This window comes from Schistocerca nitens, chromosome 4, assembly GCF_023898315.1.
Source record: "Schistocerca nitens isolate TAMUIC-IGC-003100 chromosome 4, iqSchNite1.1, whole genome shotgun sequence".
NCBI classification, from domain to species: domain Eukaryota; kingdom Metazoa; phylum Arthropoda; class Insecta; order Orthoptera; family Acrididae; genus Schistocerca; species Schistocerca nitens.
In genome coordinates this window covers 861442433-861458333 of record NC_064617.1, presented here as the reverse complement: position 1 = coordinate 861458333, position 15901 = coordinate 861442433, and the positions used below count along the sequence as shown (strand labels likewise).

At 44.5% G+C, this 15901-nt stretch overlaps 1 protein-coding gene across 3 annotated transcripts in view; it reads left to right on the top strand.

Moving 5' to 3' along the window:
* Positions 1-378: 378 nt before the first annotated feature.
* The window catches only part of LOC126253322 (alanine--glyoxylate aminotransferase 2, mitochondrial-like), a 155952-nt gene continuing 140429 nt past the window's right edge, over positions 379-15901 (top strand). For 2 of the 3 annotated variants that reach the window (XM_049954579.1, XM_049954578.1), the window contains exon 1: positions 379-436. In XM_049954579.1, coding sequence (XP_049810536.1) covers positions 418-436 — 19 coding nt within the window. In that variant the 5' untranslated portion in view covers positions 379-417. The remainder of the gene's footprint in view (positions 437-15901) is intronic. The other variant, XM_049954583.1, reaches the window with a different exon arrangement.

The following is a 15901-nucleotide window of genomic DNA, read 5'->3' as shown; positions in this document are numbered from 1 at the left end:
ACATTTCTCTGCATTTAAAGCAAGTTGCCAATCTTTACAAAATTTTGAAGACTTACACTATCTGACTGGATATTTCAGCAGCATTTTTTTCAGATAGCACTTCGGTGTAGATAAATACACCATATGCAAAAAGACTGAGGTTACTGTTAAAGATCTGATCATTATTATTAAGTGCATTACAGATCCCCTTACTACCTTAACGCGATCGAAGCTGGCTGTTTGTTACAGTGGGACTATCGAATAACCGCGGACTTTGGTCAGTAGAATCACCTTGGGGCAGTCTCATTTGCAATTCATAACGTGCGACGCCCTATTTGACGTCACACTAGTAGGCGACCTCGGAAGCGCAGGTGTTTGTGGTACAGCCCTTGTTGCAGTCGTAGACGCTCTGTTCCAATGCGTTAGCGGTATGCGAAGATGAACCGGATAACGGCAGGTTGGCTACTAATATAACCTTCTTTGACTGTTTTCATTTGTACAGCATGCATAATTTAGTAATAATTGCCGAATTAGCAAAAGCACAAGAAAGTAGCATATAATTGCAACTAATATTTGAAGATTTCAGTCAGTCGTTGCTTTCTTAAAAACTACTATAGCATCTCCCACCCGTATCTAGTGTGCAGTTAACTATCAGGCCGTGAAAATAATATTCGAGTTAGCAATTCCATCATTAACCATTCATTATTGTAACGATCTTATTGTCAAACAAATCTTCACCACATCATATGCAAGCATGCTTTCATACATTGAGCAGCGTTGCCGATTAACAGTATTGCTTTGCAGACCTCCTATTTTTGTAATTTTTAGTCTGATATCTAAACATGCGGGTTTTCAGACACTCGTATCAACTTCACCACGACATTTACCGTAAGCGATGTGCTAGCTGTGTGCAATTGTTATTCCTACTCTAAAAGTATGACTACAAATTTTCTATGTCGACCTGCTAACCAGAAGGTAATTTTTGGGATCTCCATTCTGGTGCTGGTCGTTCAGATAGGCTACTATCACGTTCACAGTTCAGAATCGTATTTGTCTGTGCGTGTTAAAGTATTGAGCTGTTCTAGAAAATAAATTCAAAGCAGTGAAATTTAAGAAATACACTGATCAGCCAAAACATTATGACCACTGCCCACCGCGACATCGGATGTCGCCTGATAGCGTTGCGGACACGTCACGCGGTAACAAAAGTATGTAAGCGGATCCGCCACGGACGGGGGGTCACCCTAGCGAAGATATGGGCTGCAAATGGGGAAATTCATTGGGATAAGCGACTGTGACAAGAGCAGATTATTATTTCGCACAGCCTGTGGACAAGTATCTCGAAAATGGCGAAGCTGGTCTAATGTTCACGTACTATTGTCGTAAGCATCTCAGTGATTTTACCACTAGGCGCTACATGGTTGGACGTCCACGACTCTTCACGAGAACGTGGGGTTCGGAGGCTTCTCTGCTTTGTAAACAGGATTAATGGCGAACTGAGGCATCTCTGCCGAAAGAGCACGATGTTGGTGCAAGCGCAAGTGTTTCGGGCTCCACAGTAGACCACTCTTACGTGTTCACATGTTGACTCAACAACATTGTCAATTACGATTGCAGTGGGCACAGTACCACCGAGATTCGACCGTCGATCAATGGAAACGTGTCAGTTCTTGGGGTGCATCACATTTTTGCTCCTCTAGGACGATGGTCCTCTCCACAAACGCTGTCATCGAGGTGAATGGCGGCTCGAAACGTGCAGCGCGTCACGGACGCAGGCTGGTGGGAGCAGTTTTGTGCTATGAGAGACATTCTCACGTGTTTGCATAGGATCTGGGGTAGTAAAGCCAATCTCACTGGGAGTAAGGTTCTCCGCAGTTTTGCTAAATGACGTGCATGGCTGGTGGCTTGCAGGTCGGGGTGACGGCTACTTCGCATTCTGAACTTCTCACACGGTGTGTAGGCCCCGCGATGCACAGCGCCTCTCTTGCAGAGTCTGCCACTTGAGTTTGCTAAACATCTCCGTAACGCTATCACGCTTACCAGACAACCCTGTGACAAAACGCGCTGCTCTTCTTTGGATCTTCTCTATCTCCTCTGTCAACCCGACCTGGTACGGATCCCACACTGATGAGCAATACTCAAGTATATGTCGAACGAGTGTTTTGCAAGCCACCTCCTTTGTTGATAGACTACATTTTCTAAGGACACTCCCAATGAATCTCAACCTGGCACTCGCCTTACCAACAATTTATTTTATATGATCATTCCACTTCAAATCGTCCCGTATGCATACTCCCAGATATTTTACAGAAGTAACTGCTACCAGTGTTTGTTCCGCTATCATATAATCATACAATAAAGGATCCTTCTTTCTATGTATTTGCAATACATTGCATTTGTCTATGTTAAGGGTCAGTTGCCACTCTCTGCACTAAGTGCCTATCCGCTGCAGATCTTCCTGCATTTGTTTAGTGAAAAATCATTTTGTTACAGTTGATCTCATTGTATCGTGAGTTCGACAACTGTGAAAAGTACAATAAAGGTTAAAACCAAAATAGCACCGACGATTATCAACATGATAGAGATATTACATCTTTCATAGCCATAAATTACGCAGAAAGAGGTTATGAACAAAATCAAAATTTTATCCATAACATACAGGCGGGAGTGCAATGAAAATAAATCTAAGTTCTCCTGTTCTTCCACGGACGATGTGGGTTATACATTCCCATGTTGTGATATTTTAATGAACTGTCATTAGAAGAAAATAAATTTTTGCATACAGTACTTGTGTCTTTTTCAGTGTGAGGGCGAAGTTATTAAACATTTCACTGTCCACCACACAAAGTTCATGTAATCATCGTGTTCTGAGTGTAAAATTTCCGTTTACAGGTTTTCATGTGTATATTTCTCGCTTTAAACCATTCCCTGGGTAAGCTTCTTGTTTTCTTCTTTTTTAAACACAGTGCCGGACTCAGAAATACTTTATCTGCATTTGTAGCCATTCCCATTAGAACCAAACTGCAATATACACGAAAAAGTCTGCTTCAAAAGTATGGTTAAATAGACAAGTTTTCTTGGTACGTGCACAGGCTTGTTTGACATATCTGTGGCTCGATAAGAGCGAATTTGACGGACAAGTTTCCCCTTTTTCGGGGGACTTAACGAGTTTTTGGGAGTTTCATTGTGCATTTGAAGAAAGTTGATGTAATCATCGGGTTCTGAGAGTATTAGGCCTATTTCCTTTAGCGTATTTTCACGGGTAAATCTCTCGTTTTAAGCCACTGCCTGGACCAGCGTGTTGTTTTCTTCATCTTCTTTAAACATGGCACCAAAGTCAATGCCAAATCTACTTTGTTTGCGTTTGTGGCCATTCTCACTACTGTCAAAAAATTCACGAACACAAACAACGTCTGCTTCTAAGGTTAGGTTACATTGACAAACATCTTCTGTGCGTGTACGGCCTGGCTAAGCAAATCCTTGGCTAGATAAGAGCTATTTTGTCAAACAAGTTTGATCGTTTACGTAGGCCTTATGATTAGGTGCGCAGGCAAGGAAATTTGATTCCCTCACGTCTTATAGCTTCAAATGTCAACTTCATGATTAACTGCCTATCATTTCGCTAATGGTTATATTTATTGTTATATTTTAGGATTAAGTAACCTGTCGCAAAAACTTCTCAAAGTTTGCAGTGAAAACTGGAGGTTGCTATGAATTTGCGTTTGTTGCATGTTAGGTCATATGTTGATACGTACGAAATGTAGCTAACACACTGAATTCTTCTTTAAACTTTATAGGATATTGCTGTCTATCAGCAGTCTCGTACCGAGCTCGCGCGCCAGCAAAAAATCTAAAATAAAATATTCACAAAATTCCTCATAGCTTGCAAACGGTTTCAGATGTACGGAGTGTTCAAAAAGTCTTTCCGCAGTGCCGTATGATCGTTAGCCGCGCGTGCCGTATGATTGTTCGCCTGCCTACCCTTTCCTTCATTATCTCAGCCAGCGTCAGTAGTATCGTTGGTGTGTGTTATTTTCAACAAAATGATGCAACCGCGCATATAGCTTGCGTTTCAATGTCACTGCTTGCTGATGTTTTTGGTGATCGCATAATTTCACAGGGACACTGGCCTCCACGATCGCCTAACCCTAACACCACCTGACTTTTTCTTCTAGGGTGCAGCGAAAGCAACTGTCAATAAAAACCGTCCAAAATCCATTGGTGAACTGAAAACTGCAATATTCACTTTCACTGCTTCTGTTACAGAAGAAATGTTACAGCTTGTGTTTGGAAACATGATTAGACGAATTGAATTGTGTATTCATGTTTTCAGCAACAGGGGGGGGGGGGGGGGACACTTTCAACATTTAATGTGAAAATTTGTAAGTAAAAATGAATATTCAACAAATTAATAGGCAACGGCCTTGCTACAGTGGATATACCGGTTCCCGTGAGATCACCGAAGTTAAGCTCTGTCGGGAGTGGTCGGCACTTGGATGGGTGACCATCCAGACCGCCATTTTTCGGGGTGCACTCAGCCTCGTGATGCCAACTGCGGAGCTACTCGGCCGAATAGTAGCGGCTCCTGTCAAGAAAACTATCATACCGACCGGGAGAGCGTTGTGCTGACCCCACGCCCCTCCTATCCGCATCAGCAACTGAGGATGACACGGCGGTCGAATGGCCCCGATGGGCCACTTGTGGCCTGAAGACGGAGTGTATAATTCACTAAATTAATAACTTGTCTTTCACTAAGTTTCATTTCCGCACATTCACTGCGGCATACGGCACGCGCGGCTAACAACCACTGCGGAGAGACTATTTGAACACCCCATAGAAACAAGATTTTGGGAAATGACACTACGCAAATAGGAGAGTATTCCGCCATATCAGTAACATGCGAAACTTCCACACCTACCGCGATATTTAAGCGACTACAGATTTTTTCAAAGAAATTATGTAATATTTAAACGCGATCGATAGCTGGTGAATCGAGAATTACTTTGAGTTTGGAACAACATTGGAGTAACCCTTCATTTTATTTTTATACCGAGAACGAACATTTCCATAAACTATTGACTTGTCTTTCCATCAGTTGCAATTTTATGATTCTGTCGCAACTTCAACTGCATTAAAATGTTAGTGACATGAACATTTACAAACTCTCCTGTGTTTTTGGTGAAAGAAACAGGTGATTCGAACATGGCGAACAAGGAAACTTAACGATTACTCAAAACTCTCCACTGATAACACCTCTCCACACAAAATTAAAGGTAATAATAAGTCTGACGAAAATAAATCGATACTTCTGTTGAAATTTTAATGGAATCCTATACCCAGAGTGTCTTTAATAATGAATTATGTGGATTGACACTGGTCAGAGACTTTCATTTCTGTATCTCAAGGATATGACAAATATGAAAACATTTAAATTTGCAAAATTCAATCAACTATCCATCAAGGTGTAAACAGATTAACAATATCTTTGACAAACTAAAAGATGTTTGTAGTGAGAAATTACTATCCCTCACTCTGTATAGATGGCATGTTATATGCTGTTAATTGTTTTCATATTTCTAGGTTATTGCGATATAGAAATAAAGTCCGTTGCCCAGGTTCAGTCCATATCATTCGCTATTAAAAATAGACTGGGACATAGGATTTCGCCGAAATTTCCCCAGACGTGTCATCACTTTTATTTTTCTCCAGACAAACGTTATCAGTGACGAGTTTTGAGTAATACGTAAGAGCCCTTGTTGCCATATTAATCGGTTTCTTTCGCCAAAATACAGCTGACTTTGTAAGTATTCATCTCACTGACATTGTACTGCAACTGAAATTGCGATAGGATCATAAATCATAACTGATGGACAGATGTGTCGATATTTTATGAAAAATGCCCATTCTCGGTATAAAAATAAAGTGAAATTCCTTCACACATATTGTTCTGAACCCATAGTAATTCTCGTTTCACCAGCTATTGATGGCGCTAAAATGTTACATCATCTCACTGAAAAAATTTGTTATCGCATGACTCTCACGGTAGACATGGAAGTTCTGCATATTCATCATATGGCGAAACACTCTCTTCATTGCACACTGCCATTTGCCAAAACCTTGTTACGATATCTGAAACCGTTTGCAAGATACAAGGAATTCCACTGCAAACTTTCCGAAATTGTTGCAGTAGTTTGATTAAGACTAAAAATCACAGAAAATATGACCATTAGCGAAATGATAGGCAGTTCATCATGAATATGATGAACGAAGCTATGAGATGTGCGATAGTCAAATTTTGATACCAAACAGTTTCTTTACAATCGTTCGAGAAAGATCGGCCGGCCGCGGTGGTCTAGCGGTTCTGGCGCTGCAGTCCGGAACCGCGGGACTGCTACGGTTGCAGGTTCGAATCCTGCCTCGGGCATGGGTGTGTGTGATGTCCTTAGGTTGGTTCGGTTTAAGTAGTTCTAAGTTCTAGGGGACTTATGACCTAAGATGTTGAGTCCCATAGTGCTCAGAGCCATTTTTTGAGAAAGATCGCAGTTTGGCCGGCGGGTTCGTGACGCTCTGTTTGGTCTCGAGGGTTAAGTGGCGTTGCCTCAAGATTCCCCGTCCTACAGGACTTCCGACTGGCCAGCGCAGGTAGCATGCAGGGAACCCGACTAGGCCTCACAAGAAAAGTAGTACAGGACCCATCACGAGAAACATGCACCGCTCCCTGCAGGGCAGATGGCAAGCAGACGACAGAGCCCTCAAGGGGTTGTGGGATGGGCTTAATCGAAGACACGCCGACAACTGTGAACCACCTGCATCCCTTCGTGCTTAAGGTTTACCCCGACGGCTCAAAAAAATGGCTCTGAGCACTATGGGACTTAACATCTGAGGTCATCAGTCTCCTAGACTTAGAACTACTTAAACCTAACTAACTTAAGGACATCACACACATCAATGCCCGAGGCAGGATTCGAACCTGCGACCGTAGCAGTCGCGCGCTTCCGGACTGAAGCGCCTAGAACCGCTCGGCCACGGCGGCCGGCTTACCCCGACGGCGATGTCATCTTTCAGCAGTATAAGCGTCCGTGTCTCGGAGCCAGAACTATGCTGTAGTGGTTTGAGGAGCGTTGTAATGAACTCAACGTTGCTGTCTCTGGCGGCCAGATTCACCTGAGATAAATTGTATGGAACCCATATGGGTTCGCTATCGGGCGCCACCACCACATACACAAGTCACAGGCCCGTTATTTACGCGAATTACATGACCTGTGCGTAGACATCTAATGCCACATACCTCCACAAACCTACCCGATACACAAAATTAATTATGTACTTCGTTCTAAAGACGGACAAACGAGCTATTAAGCAGGTAGTCATAATGTTTTGGGTCATCAGTCTAAGCTTAACTCATTTCCAAAATTCTCAATGGTTTGTTCTATAGTATTAACTGTGACTGGTTTTGGTTCAAATGGTTCAAATGGCTCTGAGCACTATGGGACTCAACTTCTGAGGTCATTAGTCCCCTAGAACTTAGAACTAGTTAAACCTAACTAACCTAAGGACATCACAAACATCCATGCCCGAGGCAGGATTCGAACCTGCGACCGTAGCGGTCTTGCGGTTCCAGAATGCAGCGCCTTTTAACTGCACGGCCACTTCGGCCGGCGACTGGTTTTGTTTATGGCACATGGACCATTGTTAGATACAAATATGATTCATGGATGTATAACTCCCTACCAGTTAATTGTCTGAGGTTTAAAACTAACGAATGCTAATAGTGTTATTGAGGCAGCTCGCAGGTGGTTTATGACATTAGCTGTTGTTAATCTGATATTGTTTATTTGTGTGTTAATAACTTCGTCGGTAGCTTTTAAGACCACACAGATGGCAGTACTCCAGGAATATTATCTAACCAACCTCCGTCCGAAAAGGCCTTGGAAGGCCCAACAGTACTGATCATCCACCAATTCACAGTCAGCCGATAAGCATCACTGGATGTTGATATGGAGGAGCACATGGTCAGCACACCGTTCTACCGGCCGTTGTGTCTTCGTTACCAGAGCTGCCAGTTCTCAGTGAAGCAGCTCCTCAATTGATCTCTCAAGGGCTGAGTGCATTCTGCTTGCCAACAGCACTCGGCAGCCTGGACGGTCACCCATCCAAGTGCTAGCCAAGCCCAACAGCACTTAACTTCGGTGATCTGCCAGGAACCGTTGCTACCACTGCGACAAGGCCATTGGCAGGAACATTATATACGTTATTTTTATTCCATGCCACGACGTTTAGACATGTATAAAATGCAAGTTTGGCCATCAGCTGCTTTTATTTTAAACCCAAATATCAACCAGTTTCAGTCATGGACCATCTTCACAGAGGGTTACAATTACTTAAGCCACAACATTACATTTTTCATTACTAAAGTAATGTGTAGAGCATGTCATGAATATTAGTACACGCCACAGGACTTTTACAAGCAAACATACTAATACCAAGTGTACACAAAGCAGTGCTTCTCTTCAGTTCTGCTCTGTGTACACTTGGTATTAGTATGTTTGCTTGTAAAAGTCCTGTGTCATATACTGGTATTCATGACATGCTATACACGTCATTTAAGTAATGACAAATGTAACGTTGTGGCTTAAACCCTTTTAACCCTTATCCGTGAAAATTGTCCGTGACTGAAACTGGTCGATATTTGGGTTTAAAATAAAAGCTGCTGATGGTCAAACAGGCGTTTTATACATTACTTGACAGCCGTTGATAGTAACCTTCCAAAAACGATATTTAGACACTCTGATAGGAACACATAGGGATTTAGTACTGTATATACGAGGGCTTTTCGAAAAATATGTTCCGATCGTCGTAAAGTGAAAACCACTGTGGAAAAGAAGTCTTCCAAAGATGTACTGGGTAGCGTCTCTAGTATGCCCATTGATCGCGGAACGTTACTTTTTTCAGTTCTGAGCGCACAGTGAGGACATAAAGTTGCCTAGAAAATAGTGTGTTCCCTAAGTATGAGGACCTGGTGAGAGATTTCGCCTGATGTCATGCAGCCCACATAACATAACTGTCACACGTTTCGTTCGTCACGACACGTCGCAGCCGCACTCTGCGGTAATGAAGATGCTCCTGCAGCCTTTCGATAGGAATTGTTTGGTCACCCTCAACACAGACCTTAATTGTCTCGTCCTGAGTTTCATTCCTGCCCACATGAAGCGCTGGCTATGAAGCCAAAGTTTTGGCACAGACAACGAGCTGTAGAAGAGCGAGAATTGTCGGAAAGCACTGGCGGCTGCCTTCTATGACGAGAATACTGGAGAGTTGGTACAATGCTACGACAAATGTCGAAGTTCGAGCGGCGATTATGTTGAGAGGTAGCTGTAAAGTGTAGCTAACTATTGCAAATGATTTTCACAGTGTTTCCATTTCGCGACCCATCGGAACTTACTTTCCGAATAGCCCTCGTATAATGGAATGTAGATTGGATTTTACGGCTCATCGGTGACGATTTCAGTTGAGACGGAACAACACCTCATATGAACACGAATTGACAAAGAAATAGGCGCGACCTATTCAAGGAATTCATCCCGGCACGAGCCTTCAGTTGTTTAAGGAAGCAACGGATAACTAAGGTTAGCGCGCACGGGTAATTTTTGTCACCGTTACTGTTTTGTCACTCTTGTCCAGTCTATGGGTGTATACGTAGATGTGCGCATGTTACGACGTGACAGTGGGGTGAGACTTTTGTCTGCCGCCCCACAAACAAGCCCGAGACAAAACTGTTACTGTGCCACTAGGTTTTGATAGCTGCGTGCACACGGGTGATAAAATCGTCACTCCCCGTGCATTCTCCGCTTCCCATTTGCTTTCCGGTTATAGACACAATGATACGGAAACATGGCATCAACGACTTCCCACACGTGACTGTGCACGTAGGCGATATCGATAATGGTATTCTTATAGAAGAAGTGGGGAAAATACCAGCACGTTCCGGCAAAAAATTGACGGATTGAAACTTCCTGGCACATTAAAACTGTGTGCCGGACCGAGACTCGAACTCGGGACCTTTGCCTTTCGCGGGCAAGTGCTTGGAAGGTAGGAGACGAGGTACTGGCAGAAGTGAAGTTGTGAGGACGGGGCGTGGGTCGTGCTTGGGTAGCTCAGTTAGTAGAGCACTTGCCCGCGAAAGGCAAAGTTCCCGAGTCCGAGTCTCGGTCCGGCACACAGTTTTAATCTGCCAGGAAGTTTCATATCAGCGCACAATCCGCTGCAGAGTGAAAATCTCATTCTGGAATTGACGGATTATTCGGACATAAACATGAAAATGAAAGAGTTTGAAGAAATTAGTCGAATAATATTTTCAAATATTTGCGACAATCTGTGTTCAGCTGCACAGACAATCTCAAGCTCTTTCGAAAATATTAAAAAAAAATTTTTTTTGACGTCGAAGTTTATGAAACATTGTGTAAAACTTATTAGCCTGTTACTCCAAAGGGGATGTGTGTATTACTCTTTTTTCTATTATCTTTCACCATTCATGTGTTCGCAAAATGCGTATCGACAAATGACGATTGGATTTCAAAAATAGTTTTGTCGTATTTCTTGAGTGCACGTCTCTTTTCTGATGTAACGTGACAATGACGGAAACTTTTAATCACGCTGACATGAATCAACCGCAAGTTACGGGGAATTATGAACCCTGCTATTCCCGCTCAGCAAGTGCTGTACCTTAACCAGTGATTGGTAAGCAAAGTTGAAACATGAAAGTAAGTAGCAGCATTTCTTTTCGACGTTAAGGCTCACAATACATTGATGAAGAAAAACGTTATGACCACTGTCCATCGCTAGGCTGAATGTCTCCTGGTGCCGGCCGCGGTGGTCTAGCGGTTCTAGGCGCTCAGTCAGGAACCGCGCGACTGCTACGGTCGCAGGTTCGAATCCTGCCTCGGGCATGGATGTGTGTGATGTCCTTAGGTTAGTTAGGTTTAAGTAGTTCTAAGTTCTAGGGGACTTATGACCACAGATGTTGAGTCCCATAGTGCTCAGAACCATTTGAACCATTTTTTTTGTCTCCTGGTGGTATTGCGGGCACGTGACGCAGTAAGGAAGGAATGCAAGCGGAAGAGAGTCACTGTAGTGAAAATAGGGGCCGCAAGTGTGGAAATCTTTGTCTCCTGGTGGTATTGCGGGCACGTGACGCAGTAAGGAAGGAATGCAAGCGGAAGAGAGTCACTGTAGTGAAGATAGGGGCCGCAAGTGTGGAAATCCATTGATATAAGCGGTTTAGACAAAGGACATATTATTGTGGCGCTGCGGCTGGAAACCGCTGTGTCCTGACCAACATACACTACTGGCAATTAAAATTGCCAAACCAAGAAGAAATGCAGATGATAAACGGGTATTCATTGGACAAATATATTATACTAGAACTGACATGTGATTACATTTCCACGCAATTTGGGTGCACAGATCCTGAGAAATCAGTACCCAGAACAACCACCTATGGCCGTAATAACGGCCTTGATGCGCCTGGGAATTGAGTCAAACAGAGCTTGGATGGCGTGTACAGGTACAGTTGCCCATGCAGCTTCGGCACGATACCACAGTTCATCAAGAGTAGTGACTGTCGTATTATGACGAACCAGTTGCTCAGCCACCATTGACCAGACGTTTTCAATTGGTGCGAGATCTGGAGAATGTGCTGGCCAGGGCAGCAGTCGAATATTTTCAGTATCCAGAAAGGCTCGTACAGGACCTGCATCATGCAGTCGTGCATTATCCTGCTCAAATGTAGGGTTTCGCAGGGATCGAATGAAGGGTAGAGCCACGGGTCGTAACACATCTGAAATGTAACGTCCACTGTTCAAAGTGCCTTCAATGCGAACAAGAGGTGACCGAGACGTGTAACCAATGGCACCCCATACCGTCACGCCGGGTGATACGCCAGTATGGCGATGACGAATACACGCTTCCAATGTGCGTTCACCGCGGTGTCGCCAAACACGGATGCGACCATCATGACGCTGTAAACAGAACCTGGATTGATCCGAAGAAATGTTTTGCCATTCGCGCACCCAGGTTCGTCGTTGAGTATACCATAGCAGGCGCTCCTGTCTGTGATGCAGAGTCAAGGGTAACCGCAGCCATGGTCTCCGAGCTGATAGTTCATGCTGCTGCAAACGTCGTCGAACTGTTCGTGCAGGTGGTTGTTGTGCAAACGTCCCCATATGTTGACTCAGGGACCGAGACGTGGCTGCACGATCCGTTACAGCCATGCGGATAAGATGTCTGTCATCTCGACTGCTAGTGAAACGAGGCCGTTGGGATCCAGCACGGCGTTCCGTATTATCTTCCTGAACCCACCGATTCCATATTCTGCTAACAGTCATTGGATCTCGACCAACGTGAGCAGCAATGTCGCGATACGATAAACCGCAATCGCGATAGGCTACAATCCGACCTTTATCAAAGTCGGAAACGTGATGGTACGCATTTCTCCTCCTTACACGAGGCATCACAACAACGTTTCACCAGGCAACGACGGCAACTGCTATTTGTATATGAGAAATCGGTTGGAAACTTTATTCATGTCAGCACGTTGTAGGTGTCGCCACCGGCGCCAACCTTGTGTGAATGCTGTGAAAAGCTAATCAATTGCATATCACAGCATCTTGTTCCTGTCGGTTAAATTTGGCGTCTGTAGCACGTCAACTTCGTGGTGTAGCAATTTTAATGGCCAGTAGTGTATATGAAAAACACTGATGGGTGCCTCATCCATAGCTGGCTTTCTGCTGGTTCGAAATCTGTTTGTCTCTTGAATATAGAGACTTTTGGAATGAAGAATTGCTAGTATTTCGCTTCCCGTCCGAGTAGGCGACGGTTTTTATGTTACTTAATTGGAGTGATGGTGGTGTATGTATTTTAAAGTACCCGGCGTCCCCACCAAACAATGTTTCGTGTTAACCACAGTCAACTCCAAATCGGAGAGCAATGACGTACAATGCTTAGCACTGAAAGCACGATTATTACCGATATCAACGTACAGATAGGCTAGAACTGACTTGCTGGTCGAAGAGTGCTGCTGTTTAGATTGTCGCAGAGGAAGCTGAGTATCACAGTCACTGTAGGGTAGTGGTTATGATACTAGACTGTTGCACGGAGGGTTGAAAAAAATTTTAATTTCTCTATTCGGTTCGAGTACATTTTAGGGAGGCAGTTCGCTCTGCACTCTTGTATGTGTAAGTGCTGAATAAATCTTCGTTAAGTGAACTTAATGTTCGTCATTCATCTAATTACACCTTCTTCTAAGTGACAATATGAACATCGAATATTCCAGAATACACAAGTATTAGAAACTTCGAGAACCTTCTAGAAATGATTAGTATTAAACAACAAATGTCTGCTGCTCATGGGATTTGAAGTGGCAACCGACAACACACTAGTCAGTAGCACTAACCGCTGTTCCACAAGGTGTGCAGCATAGTTCGTAACAACATACGCTGTACAATGCACAGAGAAATGACGTGTTATTAATAGGCATTACCCGCTGTTGTTACACTCTATTTTTCTTATTTTTTCTCTCGATGAATTTCGTTATTGTTGCCAAGCACTGTTTTTACGAAGTTTTGATAATTTGTAAATGCAGGGACGCTTCTACGTCTTGTCCAACGATTTTTCATTTTCTACCGCCACAGACTGTACTTTGTATCAGAAATTATCACAAAAATGAACGAGTCAAATATTCATTGTTTTCAGACGTATTCTTTGCTCGCGACACTTAAGTCCCGTGACCGATGTCTTTCCTTATTGGGAATTCTTGCAACTCGTACTTGGGCAAAAACTGAGCCCATGTGCTACTTCTCCCATGTTTCTGGCTGTGTTGCTTTTGGTATACTTTCCTCTGTTCTTCTACATCTACGTGACTACTATGCAATTCACAATTAAGTGTCTGCCAGAGGATTCATCCAACCACCTTCCTGATCTGATACAAAATAAAATAATCAGATATTAGTGTATTGGAAATACAATCTGAACTCGCCAGTGGGTCTGATCACCTCGCAGTGTTGGGGCGCAGTATCCTGGTGTTCAGGATGGGGAAGTGCGGCTATGTGACGTTCCAAACTTTCCTCGAAAATCACGAGCCAGTTGCTCGAATCTTCTCCCAGTGGTCAGGTATCTAGGTTACACGACAGAGTTCTGCCGTCAGCAAATTCCCCTGTTGGGAACCAGAACCGTGGCGGCCAGGTGCGTGGAGTGTAGTGTTCTCACCTACGCGCCTGTCGGCGTTCGAGACTGTCACGCCAAGCGTCTGCGTGTAAATGCTCAAACACGCGCGCCAGTGCGCACGCAAGAGTGACGTGTAGAGTTTCCTCAGTTCTGAAGTCTTGCGTGCCGTGGGTGCGGCGAGCACGTTAGTTGTAGCCGCGTTCCGTGCGAAAACTGAACAAGCAAGTATTATTATCAGTACTACAGCAGTAGGGGTGTTGCAGCTATGTTCATGGACAAAAAAACACATGTTACTTGGGTTAAGGAGCACAATTACCAACACAATTATATTTCTTTGACTATAGAACTGTAAAGACAATTACCCAGTTATCGAAACCACACATATCAAAACAAGTTTTGCATCACCCCGGTTCCTAGAACCCCTGAAGACAGACGGTGACTTTGGATATTGTATAACAGACACAGTCCCTTTGACTGTTCAGAGATGTCACTAAACCCGCCCAAAGATGTAAACAACCATGCATGAGCAGCGCCTGTTAGACGGAGGGGGTCCGACAGCCGATCAGTTCCAGTCATTACACCAGGAAGGAGGCACACGGCTCGTGTTCTCTGCAGCTCAACCATGCCTAGACGGTCAATACCGCGGTGCGATCGCGTTCGCATTGTTACATTGTGTCAGGAAAGCCTCTCAACAAGGGAAGTGTCCAGGCTTCTCAGAGTTAACCAAAGTGATGTTGTTCGGATATGGAGGAGATACAGAGAGACAGGAACTGTCGATGACATGCCTCGCTCAGGCCGTCCAAGGGCTACTACTGCAGTGGATAACCACTACCTACGGATTTTGGACCAGAGGAACCCTGACAGCAAAGCCACCATCTTGAATAATGATTTTCGTGCAACCACAGGACGTCATGTTACGACTCAAACTGTGCACAATAGGCTGCATGATGTGCAACTTCACTCCCGACGTCCATGGCGAGGTCTACCTTTGCAGCCACGATACCGTGCAGCGCGGTACAGATGGGCCCAACAACATGCTGAATGGACCTCTCAGGATTCGCATCACGTTCTCGTCAGCGATGAGTGTCGCGTATGCCTTCAACCAGACACCCGCCGGAGACGTGTTTGGAGGCAACCCGGTCAAGCTGAACGGCTTAGACACACTGTCCAGCGAGTGCAGCAAGGTGGAGGTTCCCTGCTGTTTTGGGGAGGCATTTTGTGAGGCCGACGTACGCCGCTGGTGGTCATGAAAGGCACCGTAACGGCTGTACGATACGTGAATGCCATCCTCCGACCGATAGCGCAACCATATCAGCAGCGTATTGGCGAGGCATTCGTCTTCATTGACGACAATTCGCGTTCCCGTCGTGCACATCTTGTGAATGACTTCGTTCAGGGAAACTACATCGCTCGACTAGAGTGGCCAGCATGTTCTCCAGACATGAACCCTATAGAACATGCCTGGAATAGATTGAAAAGGGCTGTTTATGGAAGACGTAACCCACCAACCACTCTGAGGGATCTACACCGAATCGCCGTTGAGGAGTGGGACAATCAGGACCAACAGTGCTTTAATGAACTTGTGGATACTATGCCACGACGAGTACAGGCATGCATCAATGCAAGAGGACGGTGCTACTGGGTATTAGAGGTACCGGTGTGTACAACAATCTGGACCACCACCTCTGAAGCTCTCGCTGTA